The sequence below is a fragment of the Desarmillaria tabescens genome (assembly GCF_030435595.1).
Source record: "Desarmillaria tabescens strain CCBAS 213 chromosome Unknown EV420scaffold_12, whole genome shotgun sequence".
NCBI lineage: Eukaryota > Fungi > Basidiomycota > Agaricomycetes > Agaricales > Physalacriaceae > Desarmillaria > Desarmillaria tabescens.
Window position 1 is genome coordinate 289,763 of NW_026848311.1, and position 18,517 is coordinate 308,279.

The 18,517-nt window shown below is 47.8% G+C and overlaps 8 protein-coding genes across 8 annotated transcripts; 3 read left to right on the forward strand and 5 right to left on the reverse strand.

Moving 5' to 3' along the window:
* Positions 1 to 352: 352 nt before the first annotated feature.
* On the reverse strand, positions 353 to 1,361 carry EV420DRAFT_1532337 (uncharacterized protein). Its single transcript, XM_060472720.1, has one exon. It carries the CDS (start codon positions 1,278 to 1,280, stop codon positions 510 to 512), a length of 771 nt encoding a protein of 256 aa, XP_060332507.1. The 5' UTR covers positions 1,281 to 1,361; the 3' UTR covers positions 353 to 509.
* A 1,434-nt stretch (positions 1,362 to 2,795) lies between these two features.
* EV420DRAFT_1532341 (uncharacterized protein) lies at positions 2,796 to 6,067 on the forward strand. The gene is made up of 17 exons (XM_060472721.1): positions 2,796 to 3,168; positions 3,275 to 3,432; positions 3,482 to 3,561; positions 3,612 to 3,675; positions 3,727 to 4,248; positions 4,286 to 4,441; positions 4,492 to 4,632; positions 4,687 to 4,712; positions 4,762 to 4,895; positions 4,950 to 5,017; positions 5,073 to 5,185; positions 5,246 to 5,261; positions 5,324 to 5,403; positions 5,464 to 5,555; positions 5,608 to 5,765; positions 5,821 to 5,998; positions 6,050 to 6,067. Exons 1-16 carry the CDS (start codon positions 3,132 to 3,134, stop codon positions 5,932 to 5,934), a joined length of 1,959 nt encoding a protein of 652 aa, XP_060332508.1. The 5' UTR covers positions 2,796 to 3,131; the 3' UTR covers positions 5,935 to 5,998; positions 6,050 to 6,067.
* A 1,163-nt stretch (positions 6,068 to 7,230) lies between these two features.
* Positions 7,231 to 7,871, reverse strand: EV420DRAFT_1641015 (uncharacterized protein; the record flags this gene model as incomplete). Its single annotated transcript, XM_060477178.1, has 2 exons — positions 7,231 to 7,593; positions 7,761 to 7,871. The coding sequence occupies 2 exons, from the start codon at positions 7,869 to 7,871 to the stop codon at positions 7,231 to 7,233; spliced, it is 474 nt and encodes a 157-aa protein (XP_060332509.1).
* Positions 7,872 to 8,272: 401 nt separating this feature from the next.
* EV420DRAFT_212004 (uncharacterized protein) lies at positions 8,273 to 8,970 on the reverse strand. Its single transcript, XM_060481235.1, has one exon. It carries the CDS (start codon positions 8,790 to 8,792, stop codon positions 8,403 to 8,405), a length of 390 nt encoding a protein of 129 aa, XP_060332510.1. The 5' UTR covers positions 8,793 to 8,970; the 3' UTR covers positions 8,273 to 8,402.
* Positions 8,971 to 9,918: 948 nt separating this feature from the next.
* On the forward strand, positions 9,919 to 10,810 carry EV420DRAFT_211996 (uncharacterized protein). Its single transcript, XM_060481234.1, has 2 exons — positions 9,919 to 10,192; positions 10,242 to 10,810. Exons 1-2 carry the CDS (start codon positions 10,121 to 10,123, stop codon positions 10,491 to 10,493), a joined length of 324 nt encoding a protein of 107 aa, XP_060332511.1. The 5' UTR covers positions 9,919 to 10,120; the 3' UTR covers positions 10,494 to 10,810.
* EV420DRAFT_1641017 (uncharacterized protein) lies at positions 10,667 to 13,278 on the forward strand (the record flags this gene model as incomplete). Its single annotated transcript, XM_060477179.1, has 3 exons — positions 10,667 to 10,768; positions 12,751 to 12,925; positions 12,980 to 13,278. 3 exons carry the CDS (start codon positions 10,667 to 10,669, stop codon positions 13,276 to 13,278), a joined length of 576 nt encoding a protein of 191 aa, XP_060332512.1.
* A 236-nt stretch (positions 13,279 to 13,514) lies between these two features.
* Positions 13,515 to 15,589, reverse strand: EV420DRAFT_1306380 (uncharacterized protein; the record flags this gene model as incomplete). The annotated part of the gene is made up of 11 exons (XM_060468493.1): positions 13,515 to 13,892; positions 13,953 to 14,025; positions 14,077 to 14,236; positions 14,455 to 14,489; positions 14,513 to 14,607; positions 14,664 to 14,732; positions 14,787 to 14,917; positions 14,972 to 15,200; positions 15,257 to 15,292; positions 15,344 to 15,447; positions 15,499 to 15,589. 11 exons carry the CDS (start codon positions 15,587 to 15,589, stop codon positions 13,515 to 13,517), a joined length of 1,401 nt encoding a protein of 466 aa, XP_060332513.1.
* Positions 15,590 to 17,248: 1,659 nt separating this feature from the next.
* On the reverse strand, positions 17,249 to 17,801 carry EV420DRAFT_1670721 (uncharacterized protein; the record flags this gene model as incomplete). Its single annotated transcript, XM_060479054.1, has 3 exons — positions 17,755 to 17,801; positions 17,521 to 17,695; positions 17,249 to 17,466 (listed from the first exon to the last, which is right to left on the reverse strand). Exons 1-3 carry the CDS (start codon positions 17,779 to 17,781, stop codon positions 17,249 to 17,251), a joined length of 420 nt encoding a protein of 139 aa, XP_060332514.1. The 5' UTR covers positions 17,782 to 17,801.
* Positions 17,802 to 18,517: the final 716 nt, after the last annotated feature.

The following is an 18,517-nucleotide window of genomic DNA, read 5'->3' on the forward strand; positions in this document are numbered from 1 at the left end:
CCCTTATTATCGTTAATAACACGAGGAATTGATGTGAAATGGGCCATCGGCACCCAGAGCGGCGCGGAGGGACATGATGCTTCCTTGTTCGCGAGTTTTGAGCATTAATTGAAGATGGTATGGATTCCATTAAGAGCAATCACGATGCCACCGTTCGTCATATCCGCCTACAGGGACTACTATAGTAGTAGCTTGCTGCACACGAGATGATCAATTCCACCACGTAGGACGGCCAACGTTTGTCTTTGTATGCCAAGTGCAGGATTCGTCATATGAAGGAACGCAATCAGTGTGTGAAGGAGCTGATATTCTCGTAGATGTCCTCTTTCGGCTGACTACCTCAAGAACTAATGGATTCTTGACAAGCCGGGCCGGAGAATTGAGTACGAGTCTGTATACATTACAGAGAGACAAACACCATGAGGTATAAATTTTATATAAAGGAGAGCAACAGCGTATACGACCAAAAGAAAATCAAGAGACGAGTCCATGGATGGAAAGGCGCTGCTCTACTGTAGAAGATCTAGAGAAAGGACAACGGGAATGTATGTACGGAGTAAAAGTTCGAAACTGAAACTAGAGATGGAGAACAGAAGAATCGTGAATATCCACAGGCCGAAACTTTCTGTGAAGCTGGGCGCCTCACGTTGAACGGCGACTACGGCAATAGGTATAGGTGCCTCGGGCGAATACGAGGGAGTCAAGTCAACCAACGGCGCTGGAGACTCTTGATTCGACTCGGGTATCGTTGGACCCAGCACTGACTCCGGCAGCACAAGCGACGACACCTCAGATCCAGATCCAGACCCCCCACTCGACTCACGCTTGAACAAAACCGACTCTGCCCCCCTATAAGATGCTCCACTCGACTCTGGCAACACACTCGATTCGGACTCCTCCTCCCCATACACACTCCCGCTTCTGCTCGGGAACGACTCGGACGGGTACCGCGAGTAATCCGTACGCGGGTGGAAGGACATGACATCCCCGAGCTGCTCGATGGTCATTACTTCTTCTTCCTCTTCTTCGTCGGTGTGGGATCCGGCACGGCGGAGTCTGGACTGGTAGCGCCTCTTGACTCTGGCTATCGATTGTGCGGAGCGTTTGACGAGGCGGATCATGGCGGGACGGGAAAAGCGAGGAGAGCTGTCTGTGGTGCTGGTGCTGGTTGACAGGGTGCTCTGGCGCTTTGAGCCTGCCGGACGCATCTTGAGCGTGGGGTATGGCAGAGAGAAGTTGATAGCGGTGAGGCGGATGGTGGGGACGGGGAGGGAGATCATCTTGGCTGTAGTGAGTGGGGTGATGAGTAGGATGATGAGATGGGTTGTGAGGGGATTTGCTTCCGGCTATATAGACCTGTCACAGGGGCGTCGATCACGATCCGATCTCGAGTTCGTGGATCTCTTAGACTCGCGTGGAGAACGGTAAAACGGGTCTGAGATTTATTTCGTGTCGTGGAAGATGGAAATTTATGAATGCGATCTGGAATAGAAGCTTGTGTTGGAACTGTGATATTTCATGCGCCATGCTCCCTCTTCAACGTCTCACATATTTACAAACGTGTATCCGCAGCTTCCAATGAATTATCGAAATGTTTTTATCACAAGGAAGCTGGGAAAGAACGATGCACTCCGAATGTTTTTCTTGCAACGTCAATGTTAGTTATTTATAACGCTTGGCACCTAAAGATAGAATGTCGACGCCCTTCCGAGATAAGTATCATCGTCCGCGCAAAACTGTCTGTCCGATCAAGTTTTCCTCTCGCTACAATAAATTAACCATGAATTTCGTACAAGAACTCTTTCTCAGGATTGACAACGGAGCTGAAGCAATTTCACGGATACCCGAGTCGTGCACAGGTCCGCAGGCAGCGAAGTCACCACCCATGGAGTATGTCTGACAGTGAGAATTCGCGTCTTGGGGACCCCTAAACCAAGAACCTCCGTGGAATCAGATTTTATTCCATGGAACTTTCTCGTTGGCTGTGGGAGCCTTCCTGAAAGACCTGGCATGGGCGATTCTCGGTAGCCTAACGCAGACAAAGAACATTATAGTAATACCGTAGCGCCCTTTCAGCATGTCCGGATATTCCTCCTCGACCCCGGATCAAGCGGAACCAACTGTCCTACTCTTTGTCCCCCTCCCCACGCCGAGATCTCCAATACCTGCGCCATCTTGTTCGAGACCTTGACATGCACGGAAGATATCACACGCGACGAAGAGAGATATCCCCCCTTTTAGAGACGTCTGTATGCGGGTAGAGGGCGGTTAATTATGAGGAGAATTGCGGCTTGAAGGTCATTACCGTTATACATAGAGTGAAAGGAGAGCGATATAATAACGTCGAGTCGTCAGGAAACGGACCGTCTTCTCACGCTGACACCCAACCCGACCCAGCCAACGCCCGCCTCGTTCGTATGTGCAACGGGAATGTCGAATGATAGAAGGACCACCCTTCGCACATCGCGGTGCGTATCTCCAGGAAGAGTACGAGATTCAGGATCCGAGTCTGCGGGTCAATGCCGCCCCAGCTCGCATTTTCTCTCTGAGTCAGAATCCATGGCAAGATCGGCCGAACAACGCCGCAGAAAGCGTGATAGTAACAGAGGGTCACATGTAAACAGTGACAAGCGGCGACTGTGCCACCCCGAAATTCTGACTTAAACGGAAATTTCGAAGCGCTGGGCCGTGAGTTTCTTCCAAAATAGAAATTTTTATGACATCGGACTTCGGGTTAAACTCAAAACTCGGCTACCACGATTCCTCCATAAGACCTACTAACGTAGCAGGAATTCTACTTTTTCTTTCAACATGACTCCACCACGAATGGCACCTGGTCAGTGAGGAGGATCTCCGTATCCTGCTGGGGGAGGTACTCCTCAGCAGCATGGAGGTCCCCCTCGGGGGCGAGGTGGCGAGCGAGGCGGAGGCAGAGGAGTTGCTGGGCCACAAGGCGGTCCCAGTGTCTCCATTCCCTGTAAGTTTGGTGATGCTTATATAGAAAATGTGATGCTTGTGGTTCATTTTCTAATCGTTTGATTCTTTAAGCTGCTGTACAAGCTGTTGGTGTACGTCGTCCTGGATTTGGGACTGCAGGCAGGCAGATTACTGTTGCCGTGAATGCTTGTGAAATGAATATACCCGACATTATGGTTTATCACTATGACGGTAAGATACCTTTCTTCTGGTCGTCTCGATGGCTTACGCGTTTTTAGTCGGTTGGTGTCTTAAAGATCTGATGTCAAATGCGTGGAATGACCCTTGATTTCTCTAGCAATGGAAAAGTCGCTTCGGGCAGCGTTCAACATGCAGCTGATTGTGGCGTTGCAGAACCAGTACCCCGACGTCTTTATCAAGAAAGTCGTTTATGATGGCAAGAAGAATCTGTATACGAGCTATAGGCTGGATTTTGGTGCTGAGCATCACCGCCAGGTGCGTTCCTTCATCCGAAGTATCTTTTGATTCATCTCAATGCACGCAGTTCAATGTGACTTGGACCGAAGGAACTCGAATATCGAATTTTAAGATTACTATCACCGAAGCGAGGGAAATAAACATGGAGTAATTCTCATTCATCCTCATAGCACAAGATAAGAACTGACTGCCTACAGAGTGCTTCGCAGGTACACGGACGCCCAGCAGTCCTGGGACGAGAATGTTTCTACTGCTCTCACAGTACGTGTCATCATTTCGTAGACTGCCTGACGTGACCTGAGAACTTTCCAGGCCCTGAACATCGTGCTACGCATGGAACCGTCGCTCAACCATCCTTTCCGAGACCGGTGGTTCTACAGCGACAAAGTCAAGGCACCTCTAGTCAATATGCCACTGGAAGTTTGGCAAGGTTTTTTCCAGTCTGTTCGGCCTGCTTTGGGCCGTCTGCTTGTCACCGTCGATATCTCTGCCGGCGTCATGTTCAAACCGGGTTCCCTGGTTGAGACGTGCGTCGAATTCTTCGCCGGAAATCGCAGAGACAATCCGGACAGGTATCTACGAGCATCCGGGCCGCAGGCAATGCTCCCATTGCAACGACGCCGCCTCCAAAACTTTCTCTTTGGTGTCAAGGTTGAGGCTGAGTCTGCGGCTGGGGGAAAGAAGCTTATCACCATTCACAAGCTCACGGAACGAGATGCCACGTCCATAATTTTCACTCCGACCGGCGGTAAGCAGACGACCATAGCGCAATACTTCGCCCAAGCCAACCAGAGGCAGTCTTCCCAATATTATCTGCATGCAGGTATGATCTTTGTTCTTGTAGTCGGAAAAAGTGTCGATTGCTTGTTAGACTGCAAAGGGTGCTGTGATTCCCCTCGAGCGATGTTACATCGTACTCGGTCAACTCTCTCGGGCTGCACTCTCCCCGGATGCTACGCGGGAAATGGTGGAATTTGCGACAAAGAAACCTGATCAGCAATTAAATGTAATCAAGGCTGGCATCCAGGTACGATTTTCGTTCTATTAGATGCTCTTTGCTCATTATCTCTCCTTTAGGTTCTTGCTTATGACCAATCCCAATATGTCAGAGACTTTGGACTAAACATCAAGACCAATTCTCTACCCATGGAGGCCCCTGCTCGGGTACTCAACCCGCCAAACCTGAAATACGGAACGGGATCAAAGCAACCGACTATTGTAAGTACCCTATTCGTTAGGGTGCACAGTTTTTGTTAAATCGCTACCTATTAGCGACCAAGGGAGGGAGCGTGGAACCTGTAAGTGCTAATCTCGGAACCGAAATTCCACGACCTGACTCCGCCCTAGGATTGATAAGAAAATTTTCAAGCCTATGTCCCTTGGCCACTGGATGGTCGTGATATTCATGCAGCCGAACCGTTTCAGTCCAGATGACGCGAACACGACAATAAAAGGTCTGGTTCAAGGGTGCGAAGCTGTTGGTGAGCCATTCCCTCCACCGTTGAATGTCTTCAGGTTCTGATTAGTCCTTCCAGGTATGCCGGTGCCAGACAAGCAGCCGTTGTTTGTCTATAGGAATCCCCAGAGCAATATGACCAGGTTTGTGAATATCTATTGGACTTTTGACGCAACGCTAAATTACAATGGCTTTTGATAAGGCTATTGTTGGTGCAGTAAAGCAAAACCGAGATGAGCGCAAGGCGATTCCCACATTCATTGTGTGTATTCTCCCTGACGGGAGTAACACGGGTTTGTATAATGCAATTAAACAGTATGTGCAGTTATTGCTTCTAGGCCCCGAAGTATTATTAACGAGCCATACTATCTTTAGCTGCGGTGATATAAAGGTTGGCAAACCATAATATTTCTTCGCCTGTTACTCTTCCTCATCATCTTTCTTTGTCTACAGCGAGGCGTTGCCAATCAGTGTCTGTGTGTCGGCAGATGTAGAAATGCCAGACCACCATACTGGGCAAACGTAGCCCTGAAGTAAGTTGTACTTGTTTGTCTTCAATCACCGAACGAGGAAACTGAGCGAAATCCATCTAGGATTAACGCCAAGTTAGGCGGCATCAATGTTATCCCAGACCCTAAGTCGGCGCCTATCATTTCTGATCCTAGGCAACCGACGCTTGTTATGGGTAAGCAAGCCAGTTTCAGGATACTTGATAATGTAACTGACAGTTGGTATAGGCGCCAACGTCATGCACCCAACTCCGGGGAGCCAATTGCCAGGCTCGTACGCTGCGGTAGTAGGGAACATCGATTCCGACGGTGCTCGATATATAGCCAAGACCACGCTCCAGCTGGGGAGGAAGAAGACGATCGATGATCTGCGCTCGATGGCGAAGGTTTGCCTGTTTCATATGTGCTTGTTATCGGTGGTTTATTGAATGTGATGTGTAGGATATTCTCACGTCGTATATGAGCTATAGAGCCAATGTCGAGAAGGTTACGACGCCACCCAAAAGGCTGATCTTTTTCAGAGGTAAGTCATCGAGTAACTGTTTTCTTCGATGATACTGCTGACGTGCAACTGTAGATGGCATATCCGAGGGCGAATTTAAGCGTCTTTTGGACTTGGGTGAGTCATAGCATTGTTGGTATATGAATCCTTACTTACGTCTTTCGGCAGAACTTCCCGAGCTTCAAGGTACCCCCGTTCTTGTCTTCACTGCGTTCTTCGTTCTGACATCTGATAATAACTTTAGCTGCATGCGCCGACGCTAAAATCTCTCCGCCTCCCAAAATTACGTTCATTGCTGTTGGGAAATGTCACCATACCAAGTCTGCTCGCTTCTCTTCACTATTTAGCCACAATCACTGATACAGTTTTTCTATCAGGTTGACCCCAAAGGATGGCAAGGAGAGAGATCCGAAAAGCGGTAACCTTCCTGCTGGTACTGTTGTCGATCAAGCAATCACCAATCCTATCGAGTTCGACTTCTTTTTGCTAAGCCATGCAGGCCTTATTGGTACGAGCAAGGGTTCGCATTACTCTGTACGTTAGCTTTTTAATTATGTTCGCCGCTTGGCTGACAGCTTTGTTATGTCTAGATTGTGCATGATGTGAGTCGCTCGCTCGTCCTGATTTGCGCTGATATTGACCGTCTCTTTCACCAATAGGACTTCGGGTTTGAGTGTGTCTTCCGCTTCTTCATTGCACACTCTGTCAAACCCATGTTCCCTACAGTCCGAATACGATCCAAACTCTGGCTTATACCCTCTGTTTTACCTACGCTAGAGCGACACGTTCAGTGTCTATTCCTACACCTGTCTACTGTGCGTCCTTTCTTTTCCCCGTAGTCTCCTTTGCCTAATATATTCGACAGATGCGCACATTGTTTGTAAGCGGGCGAAGACACACTATGACCACCAGGGTGCTTCGTCGTCGGTCATGTCAGGGGGTTCGCAAACCCGAGAAGAGACGCTTGCCCAGCACCAAGGACAATATCAGGGGGTGCATGACGTTCAGGCGAGGCGTATGTATTTCATGGTGAGTAATACTTTGTTATAAATGGATTATCGATGATACTGACTGTATTTTTCGCAGTGATCTTCAACTCCTGTCATTATTCCTGGTGTCTTTGTCGTCATGACTTTTATTGTGCAAATACTTCTCACTGATCATGTCTGTGTATGCTCGTTTTGTCGTTGTTCCGCATGCTGTCCTTATGTTCTGCTATGAAATGAAATGTTGCTGTTTGACTTTGTACACAAAGGTGAAACGAGGTAAGTGAGGCAAGGACACTTTTTCGGTATATTACAACTCGCGATGATGACAACTCGGAAGACGCTGGTTTGCAAGCAAAAATTCTAATCGATACGCAAGTCTCCCGACACAAACGAACAAATGTGCCGCACCATAGACATCTTGAACATGAACGCGAGGAGTTTCGCCGTCAGGCACGATATTGAATGCCCTTTACTCTCCCGCAACACAAACTCTTCCAAGTTAGGCGTATTCTCCAGCAGCGCAATGACTGCAGCATCATCAAACGTCGTGTTATCCACCAACGTCAGCCGATTCAGCCCCCGAATGAATGGCGAGACAACGGACGGCAGGATCTTGGTACAGTGCGTGATGACTTCATTAACAAACGTTTTGGAATTGTCTCGAAGCAGCGAAATGAGAAAGAAAACAGTGCCGTTATGTGGTGACAATGCGAACTCGAATATCTAACAGAGCAGAGGTAAGTTCACGTGTTATCACTGCCCCTCCGTTTGCGGTGCATGCTGTGGTTACTTTGTATACTTGTCACTCATGATGTCGAATAGATCTTCTAAACAAAACCACTCCGTGTATGTATGAATTGTTCATGCATATGTGCTTTAAGAGTCTTCACCAAGCCCAGCAGGACTTGGACATGCCACGCCCTGCGATGGCCCACCGCTTCATAGACATCCGTTGCTTTCGAGACCTCGACTACGATGTACAGTCCAATAGGTGTGTCCATGTCGAGTCTGAAGACCCAAGAAAAGTGCCATAGAGAGAATGGTGCAGAAAGGTGGAGAGCAAAGGTATTTATCCTTTCTCCGGAGAGGGCGGTTTCCGTTAGCATAGCTGCTGACGTCGAGACAGATTTTGGAAGCCGCGCTGATCGACCGGTCATTTACGTAAAAATTCAAAACGGTATGAGAAAAAATACGGTGCAACTGCTGCGATAGGGAGCAAGGAAAGAGGAAGAGGCGCCAGAAAAAAAGCATCGAGATGGAGTATGCGAGCATTTGTGATGTCAATAGCCATCAACAACCTATCATAAATTCCCATGGTCTTTAGGTAACCATCGATTTGGTATAAAGTAGGGTTCGGCTAATCCCGGCACTTCTGTTCATCGTTCATTGTATCACTGTCGTTCTCAACGCGGAAGCGGCACCTTGAAGTCGAAAAAGCAGCACGACGTACATCTTCTTGAACAAGGCGAGGATGGAACGGGGCGTTGTAACGGATGAGGAGAGCATAACCTAGGACTCAAAAACCGTCAAGCTCAAGATTCATCCACCTCTCCCACGGTCTGCTCCCTCTGCACATCTTCCAGCCACCTGAATTCCCTCCCTCTCTTCCTCGCACACTCCTCACACGTAGCGAAATACCACCCACTCGAATCCGCCAAACGACCCTCCGCCCCACACGTCTCGCACACCTTCCCCGACTTCTCCTCCATCTCCCATAAATACCTCCTCATCTCCTCATCTCCACTATCCACATATATCCTCAACTTTCCGAACTTCTCCTTGATTTGTGTGAACACGACACCAGAGCCCCTTCTTTTCAGCTCCTCGCAGACCTGGCGAACGAGTCCTTCCCATCCTCTACCGCACGTCAATGCCCATCTCTGCATCTCAGAGTCGGTGAAGAGGCTCGGGTACTCTGCCATAAGAGCGGGTTTGCCACTCGGGGATTTTAGATTTATGCATGAAGGGGTCCCTGGGTGATTTTATAGAGTGGGTGGGAGGTGTGGGGCGTGGAACTCACTCGGGAACGTCAACCTGGGACAAGTCCTGCGGGGTGCTTGGGTTAGGCTCCATCGAAGAAGAGAACAACGAGTAATATCGGAAAGGAGATGATAGGTATCGTGGCTGTACGCGGCGATGCGCCTATTTTGCTCTTCTTGCTCGCCGCACGACCTCCCCCGAGTGCTGACAGTCCACCGTCTTGTATCCAGCCTCTGCGTTCACCATAAATTGTACGTGAATGAGAAGCGCTGAGAGGGATGTGGCACCTTGGGTGGAATGTGCGCGTTCCATCGATGTGACTTGAAGCGCGTCGAGGTTGGGATCAAATGTCATTCCACTATACACGTCCATCTCCCCTCTGATGGACGTTTCTTCTCTTTATTCAACAACATCACTCAGTTCAATGACTCCACCAAGGTGTGCCTTTTTATCCAGTATGTGTTACTCGCATCGGTGGTCCGTCCAATCTAGTTCTAGGTTATGGAAGTAAAGGAAGACGGCAGGAGGTGGAGGGTGACCCGCTCAATCACTGAGCATTGCCTAATCCACCAGTCGAGGTGGTGTTGGTCAATGGACTGCACTATATACTCCGAAACACATCGCGGGAAATCAGTGCGGTATAACAACGTCCTTACGTTACATACTCTGGGAACGTAACTATGTCAAATAAAAAAAAGCCTTTGACGAGGGAGCACGGCTGGTTATCTGAAGACTTGCCTGGCTCCGGGGTTTCGAACTTGCCAAAGAACCAAAGCGTCTCTTATCTCTGTTTCAAGGGCATCACTTCTTGCACATACAGCGCTGAGCCTCTTAGCAGGTATCAACAACGTCACTTCTATGTATGAGGACAAATTGAAATAGAAAACAGACCGAAGTAAGTGACTGGCGAAGAAAAAAGGGCGCAAGTGAGCACCACCACGTGAACTATCCACAGTGACATACCTGCAGCTTGAATTATTAACATCCGACTGTGGAACTTGAAGAATGTGCGGAGGGAGGAGACCACCTAACGGCCCGGACTATTAGTACCCAGTTTAGCAGTTGCATAAACATTTCAAACTGAGTCTGAAATTTGATCAGTCCCCACAGACTGGAGTTATCGATCGATTGTAACGATCCAAAAGCACGAGTGGCCAGCAGACAATAATCTAACTACAGTCTCTACTAAAAAAACCTACTTTGACTACCATTCGCCCATCTAGCAAGCCTGATACCCTACGCACCCCGTCATACCACATAAGTTCTCCCTATGCCACCAGATATTATCACCTACCGTTTTCGTGGAAATTTGGTCTACGTGAAACCTGAGCTAGATTACAAGGTACATTTGACTTGTCACTTACCACTTTGAGCTAACTTTATCGAATTAGGTCGCTCTAAACCTTGCTCGAAGCGAATTCGTTGAGCTTCATGGGGTTTCTCAGCACCAAATAGTGTTCATTACATACGCCAGCGTTGCTGGTCAGCGTACATCTGTACGAATTTCCGCCAGCGCATGGGCCTCTACGGTATCAGCGATGCTTCGTGGAGAAATCGTAGATATTGAGATTATGGGGAACCCTGATATCTTCCTTATCGCGCGCCGATTTCACCAGTATTTGAAGGCCATCGCATGCATGTAGCACTGGGTCTGGGTCCTATTTCTGTAGTCTGTTGGGTATGTTGCGGACTGAGATCGCTGGCGATCGTACGAATTCTTTACAGAGGGTGGCGCAGTTAGAATTCGGCAAAGGGATATCCGCTATCTTATATAATAGCATAAAATCAGCGGACTCTGAAATCTACGGCTTCTCCCATGCCGCCTTTGTCACAAGGAGTAGACGACGACGAATATGTTCTATGTCTCCTCAAGGCTGTTTTCAATCTCAAATACGAGATGACAATGGTGTATGTTTGGGTGAATATTTTGGAATTGAATCCTCAGCTAAATCCAGCTCTAAATACATGTAAAAAAAACCGCTGCCGGATTTACCGCACCAGATTTGTAAGCCAAACAGGATCCCGATCAAAACATGCCAAAGTACTTAAAATGCCGATCCAAGCAAGAAATGCCTGTACGAGACAGACATAAGTGACCGGTGAAGCAAAAAGGGAGAAAATACGTGCCTTAGGTTGCTCCAAGCACATGTTCGCAAGAATGGCATACATGACAACACGAGCTATCCTAGGATCCCATGCTACATGCTCTAGCAAATATGTCGGTAAAGGCTGTATCGATTGGGACCTCTTCAGCGATGTAGTATTGCCATGGGCGTGTCACGTTTGAGAGCATACGCCATCCAAAAGGACGGGAAGCGAACGGAGGAGCAGAAATCCAAGACTCGGAAAAGTATTTAGTAGAGTGATAGCATGCAAAATTGATGCAAAAAACATTTGGTCATACAAAACTACATGAATGATGAAACGGATAATTACCGGCATCTACACTGCCACAAAGATCCTCAGGTTCAGCTGGCAAGATATAGCTCAATTTTTAGTAGGATCCTGTGTGCACAGGACGCAGGATTTTATGGCTGGGTGGATGGAAGATTATTTTGGGTTTTTTTTTTTTTTCGTGATTTTGAATTTTCGACATGGGGATTCAAGCGCTGGGTGCGGCCCGGAAGTAAGACTCGACGGCGGTACTATGTGAACTTGATCTTCATTGGTCCATCACCTTTTTCTCTAGCTTTTTTCACCTCTGATCCATATGTTACGCTTCAAGGAGCCTTGGGAACCGCCAATAAATCTCGATCAACTATTGACAGTGACAAATTGTGCAATGTGCTTCGTTTAATTTTTGCGGAATTGACACATGGGTTATTGGGTAGACATTTCTAAGATATAGCAGGAAGAAATGTGTCTATCCAAGGTTCCATCGCGTCTGGGCGGTCTCATGATCGTTATGGTTGTATAGTTTGTTCCCTCAGAAATAGACTCGTAGCTGTACCACCATTTTGGTCTGGCACGGATGTAAGGTTCCTTGGCGATAACAGCATAAGGATGTCCGAATAGCTAAACGCATCTGCGGAGGCAAATAAATCAGCCAGAAAGGGAACAATCACGTCGCCATCAGGACCTGCCAGTCTTACAGCTCGCATCCAACTGCCTTCCCGTGAAGAATAAAGAGAGGATGCCGACTGAGACTCGCCTTCGAGGTGACAGCAACATGGACGAAAACACGAATAAAAAAATAGAGGCTGTGAAAGAAATGCCAGGCCTGTGACAGATGAGCTTGACTCCCTGTAACTGCACAGCCGCAGCTGTATATAAGGTCTACCCTTACGTCAAATTCCGGTGCTGCCATAATATTATGGCCAGCAATGAGAGGAAGGAAGGAAGGAAAGAAGGGAAGCATTATTACCCAAAGTAGGAGGCATGCCATGAGAAAAAAATGAACTGAGTGTAAAAAACTGCATGGCTTGGCGGAGGTTACAACTTGCAAATGAAGTTCTGGCTGTGTGGTTGCTTGGCTGCTCTGAGTACGAACTTGTGAGCTGGGGTTGGATGGCATGCTGGAGATAAATAATGTCAGTGGCCAGTCGTGTCCCCATCTCAAGGTAAATGCAGACTCGTGGAGGTGAATATTCCGGCTGTGTCTGATGAGTGAGTGAAAGCCAGACACTTGGAGGAGGCTATACTTCTGCACCTTAACTAATCAGTGTCCTTGAGAAAGCTTTCATGTAGACCAACAACTTGACTTGCGCCAAGCCCGTTGCATCTGCATGTCTTCCTTGAGGCCGTGCCCTCTGGAAAATCGTATAAAGCCATCGACGTGAAGCTCTGAGGGAACCAAGTATACATTCATCGGAAATGCCTCATTGGTCGCAGCATGCTGAGATACGTATAGGTTGGTTCGCTTACTCATGGCGTTGCTGAAGTTTTTCCCCTTTTTGTCAGGATTCTTTCCGCCTTCCGGAAGGCTTTCGAAGAATTGGGTACGACGCAGACACGATGCGGTATACATTTACGGACAAACATGAGAAGTTGTATCGGAGTGCGCCTGGCGAGGAATACGGTATGCTGATGCCGGTTGGATTTTCTGCTTCGGCGGATAGGCCTGGAGCTTTTTCAGGTGTGCTGGCTTTGTTCTTTTTTTCTCTTCCATATTGAATGTACGTCCTCACAGACAGAGAACCTCCCAAAGTCGACTCATCTAGGCCCACTCCGAGTCAGAAGTTAACATTCAGTGACTTCCTCCCTCCATCCGCTATGACATCCCTGGACCAGAACCTGCCAGCACCCCCACCAAAGGCACACTTCAACGGTGCGATGCGAACTGCTCTTTCAAAAATGCAGGGTGTCATACAGAACCTCCGTCGTTCCCTCACTTCCGCAGACCATGCTTCCCCTCCTGGTGGCAAGACTTCGACCTCGAATACGGCCAGCCATGTTGCCAAATTGAAGGGTTCTAAATGCAAGGCTTAGAGGCTCGCTAGTCGAGCAGTTTATTTCCTTCTCAGATGTACAGGTATTTGGTTCTTGGGAAGTATGGTGAAGAGGGATAGGGTCTTGTATTTCAAGTATTGCTGGTTCGATTGAAGTATTTCCAACGATCCTCACATTCGTCCTACCACGTCTGGAAACGAGTTCACTGGTCATTGTCCTATCAGGTAGCAGTTATATGGTGAATGAATTCATCGAATAACTAAAACCACAATACATTACACTTTGAACCCCCCAGTCAACCGCATAACACCCTTAGGATTGACCCTTTTCCTCGTAGCCTCCATCCTCCTTAATCCTCCCTCACCATACATATCCACCAACGGCGTATCCTCCATAGTGTAATTCAGATACCTTGGCAGGCCCAGTATCCCGAGCTTCTGCATTGTATTCCTCGCGACATCACAAAACATGCCGTCTTTGCTCTCCAATGCCCAATGTAACATGATGTTGGTAGGAAGGACTAGGTGCTTCTGTGAGCCCAGGTAGGCAGAGGAATCATCAGGAGCATGACTGAAGAGATCAGGAAGGAAAGGTTCGAGAGCATATGAGATGGAGCTGGAAGGGTCATGTGCAAATAGGGTGGGACCCCAGAACTATTAAAAAGAAACGAAGAAGGTTGAGTATAGGATGAATAAATCAAGATGTAATATTACCCCAAGGTTGTCAATGACACATTCAATTGTAGATTCAGAATAGTTGGACATGGGAATGTGGTTATAGATGGCCCTATTTGGTGTATCAGCACCGTTAGGCAGAAAGTTAAAGGCTTCCACGGACCGTGATCCCAAACTCGACATTACTGACTGTTGTGTGGACTTGATTAGGTCGACAAAAGATCGTTCCTTGACGTCCAGGCGGAGGTTTGCCATGTTCAAGAAGTCATCAAAGATGTCACGAGGAGGGGCGGGTCCATCATACATCATGATCGTTGCAAGAACTATCTACTGATAACACCGTTCAGCGCCGTTCAGTGACCCAAACATCATGACCCTACCTGTTGTGCAGTGTACCCAAAAAGAATGAGCATCGCAGCTTTGGGTGTAACCCGGATGCCGGTTACATCGGCTATTCCCGATGTGACATAGATACGAGGGATTGCCATGTCACGTCTCTTTAGTTTTACCACCACCATCTGTACCGTCGTCTCACGAATACCGAGCTGGTTCCTTGCACATCTGTGTGAACGAGTTCTTCAGTGTAGCTCCATGGCTACGAGCTTCCATTGGGATCAGTAACATCGGAAGAGAATCTGGCTGCCGCTGCAATGAAAGTGGATATCACGGTGGGGGGGTACACGGTGGTTCCACCCTGCAGAAATAGTTTAATCATACACAACGATATCAAAACTTGGGGAGCGCACGGACCCAAATGTTACCCTGCGGGAACGTCTTCAAGGTGAATCTTGTAATGATGCCAAAGTTGCTGTATCCTCCCTGTCCGAGTGAAACTGTTAGGGATAGAATAACACTGGACAGAGGCACACGCACCTTGAGCGAAAAGAACAGATCCAGATCGGTGGATGCAGTCACAGTTGTGACTATACCATTAGGCATAACAAGCTCATATGCAACCACGTTGTCGATGGCGAGGCCATGCTGATTGCTGTGCCACGAATACCCTTCAGAGGAGTAATCAGAATACGAAAGGCAAAACCACATCAGCATATACATACCACCACCAAGAGTGAAGCCAGCCACGCCAATCCCTGACACTCTCCCTCTGAGGATGTTGACACCTCGGGCATTTAAGGCTTCGTAGACGTCATCCCATATATTACTGGCACCAATGACTGCTGTCCAGGTCTCCATGTCATATGTGACATCCTTGAAGTGTGTCATAGCAATCTGGACACCAGTCATAGATGAGAACCCTGGGTTGGTGGCATGCCCGCCACCTTTAACCTACAACAAGAGTAATGATCAGCGTTGTCAGATGAAACCGGCTTCCATGAACATACCCCAAAGGGCGTTTGCATCTTGCCCAGTATACGTAGCTAGGAAATGTGTGTCAGGTCAAGAGACGAATAAGCGAGTTTGATACAAACAATAATGCCAACATCCTCGACAGATCCGGGTTCTACACTGCAACTTGATCTTTGAGAGCTGGAGCTGGCATAGTGCTTGTTGTCTGCATCGTATGAGAAGGACCCTGTGTTCATTCAGCAAGGCGACACCAAGCAAAGAGGCAACTTTCATGAACCAGGGTAGTAGACATCTGTTGCATTCGAGACCTTGGCTGCGATGCACTCACATGCACGAAGTCCAATAGGTGTATCAAGTCCAGTAGGCATGTCGAGTGCAAAAGCAATCCATGCAAGACCTAAGAAGAGTGCAACAGAAACCATGGGGAGGATGCTGGATGCTGATGAAGAGCAGTTTGGATGGTTTTTGGATTATGCATCAACACCTCGGATTGGAGTCCGGTGAGCCTCACACTGACAGTGCAGAAATGTGGATATTATGTAAAAGGCAGTAGAATCACGTAGCACAGCCTGAAGAGACGCGAATCAGCGTCTAATCATGTCTGACAATAAAGATATGCACCAGAAGAGGTCCATGGTATTTTGGCCAAGTCTCACAATACCAGTAATCCAGAGCCAATCGTTAGAGTCCACTGAGAGACGTCTGACCACAGAATCCCTCCCCAGAGTCTGCATTTCGCAAAGGGTCTTAGTTGCGAGGACGAACGACTTTCTCAGACAAGGGGACTATGAAAGCTTTCTAGCTTCTGAGAATGACAACATTAATGAGTCAATACTTAATCACTTCTCTTGGGAAGAGCTCACCAATGGACAACTTCGAACCATAAGCCCATTCTGGCTCAGTAGTGTTATTTTACCACCAAATTCCATCACTATATGCACCCAATAGTGGGCATCCAAATACAAGGAGAGGTATTCCTAGGCATAGAGAGGCATTCCGGTGCGGTAGAAGACGTGTCAGGGAAAAAAGCACGAGGTGGACATGGGGAAGAGGAAAGAAGGGTGGTAGCCTTTGTGACATAACAGTCATCAATAACGCGTCATAAATTCCCATGGTATTTGAATCACCGATTTGTCACCGCATCCTTATTATCGATCAGGTCTATGTCTGCAAAAAATCCCTCATATTCACCGCTGGGGTGATTCCTTTTAGGATGGAAAAAGGTATTCTAAAAATCCTGTGACTTTTCTTTCTCTTTGTGTCTTACAAAAATGGGATACAGAAAACACAATGAAAAACATGTTCTTTCTAGCGCTCCTTTGGAGTCCTTTCACGTGCCAAAAAGTAGCTGCTTTTCTGCAAATGAAAAGTGGTTTCCTTTGTTCGGACCATGAGAAACATCTTTTCCATTCCATTTTTGGGTTGTTTTCCTTACCTTAAAAGAGTATGGAAATGATCTTATCTTTCAGCTTCTTTTTCTGAACTCGTTTTTACCATTAGAAGATCAAAGGAAATGTCACAAATTCTGAGGTCTCTTTTTTCCGATGGGAAAATGTACTAGCTCCCACGGTGCTTTCTTTATGGTATGAACAGCGCTCGGACCGCTGAAAATATTGTTGACAGCCTGGTACATTGTCGGCCTGTTCACAGTCCTTCCATCCTCGGCCCGTTCTAGCACAGGCAACACTGCTTTTTACCAAAAGTCACCTTCAATGAAATCGGATCAGCAACATTCGATATACAGAGCCACATATCTAAATATTTCCAACACTAAACTATCTCCCAACAACCAAATATCCGTATAGCTAAGAGTCGGAATCGACCTAGCAAGCCCTCTAAACCTTGGGTTCATTGGCAGAACTCGTCGGCTTGTCAACCCTAGCGATACTTATGCTCGCTGGACTGGCGCCAACTGCGTTGGACATATTCGGGGTCAAGATTTTGTCGTCCTCACGAGGAGAACCATGAGCTGCAGTCCTGGTGGAAGTGGATCCCTTGCCAGTATTGGTATACACAGAAGTGATGGTTCAACGGAGGCTCTGCATGATGCCCCCCATTTTGGGAAGAGCAGTCCACATCCCACCGTTAAAGTGTGCCTTTGGCGGGGTTGCAGGTAAATTTTGGTCGGGGGGCGACAAGGCAGACGTCATAGCAGATGGAGGGAGGAAGTCGCTGAATGTCAACTTTGGAGCAGGCCCACAGGCACTAGTTGCAGACGAGTCGGTCACCTTCGGATTCTCGCCCTCTGGGAATACGCATAATTATTAACACGAAAGACGAAACAAAAAAGTCAGCGCACCTGAAAAGGCTCCAGGCCTATCCGTCGACGCAGAGAAACTGACTGGCGTCAATGTTCCATACTCCTCCCCAGGCGCACCCCGGTACAACTTCCCGTGCTTGTCCGTAAATGTATACTGCATCGTATCTGCATCGTACCCTATCCTTCGAAAGCCTTCCGGAAGGCGAAATGAATCCTGCCCAAAGAAAAACAAAGGCATCAGCGATGTCACGAGTAACCAAAACCCATACACACCTCAGCATGCTGCGACCAACGAGGCATTTTCGATGAACGTATGTCAAACTAATAACAGTGGCTCCTTGAAAGCTTTATAAGTTTTTCCAGAGGGCATGGCCTCGTGGAAGACATGCAGATACAGTGGTCCTGTAGCGACGCCCGGAATCCAGATGGACTTGGCAAAACGTCGACTTGTGTTTCTTGGTCCTACATGAACACATTCTCAGGGCCACCGATCAGTTCAATAATCAAAAGTATAGTTGTACAGCCCAGCCCAGAATTGATCTACAAGTGTCTGCCACACTGCCGGCTTCCAGGACCTCGCTCGACAAGTTTTTCTTTGTTAACCAGACACAGCCACTATATTCACCTCTGCATCTACCTGTAGCGGGATAGGCTGTCCAACACTATTTATTTCCAGCATGCCATACCATCCTCAAATTCTTGCGAGGCACCAGCAACACAAATTCTGACTCAGTGCGGCAAGCAACCACACAGCCAGAAACTTCATTTGCAACCTCCGCCAAGCCAAGCCCTTCGTCGTCAATTTTTACACTCAGCTCATCTTTCCCACGGCACGTCTCGTTCATGATTGAGACCTCCAGGTCATTGGGTGATAAAACTTCCTTTTCTTCGTCTCTTTGCCGGTCATCAAGATTATGGCAACAATTTCGATGTTTGACTCATAGCAGGCCATCTGTCATTATGTACAAATGCGGCTGTGCAGTTGTCCAGGGTGTTGGGCAATGTCGAGCTCTTCTGTACACTTCATTATTACTGG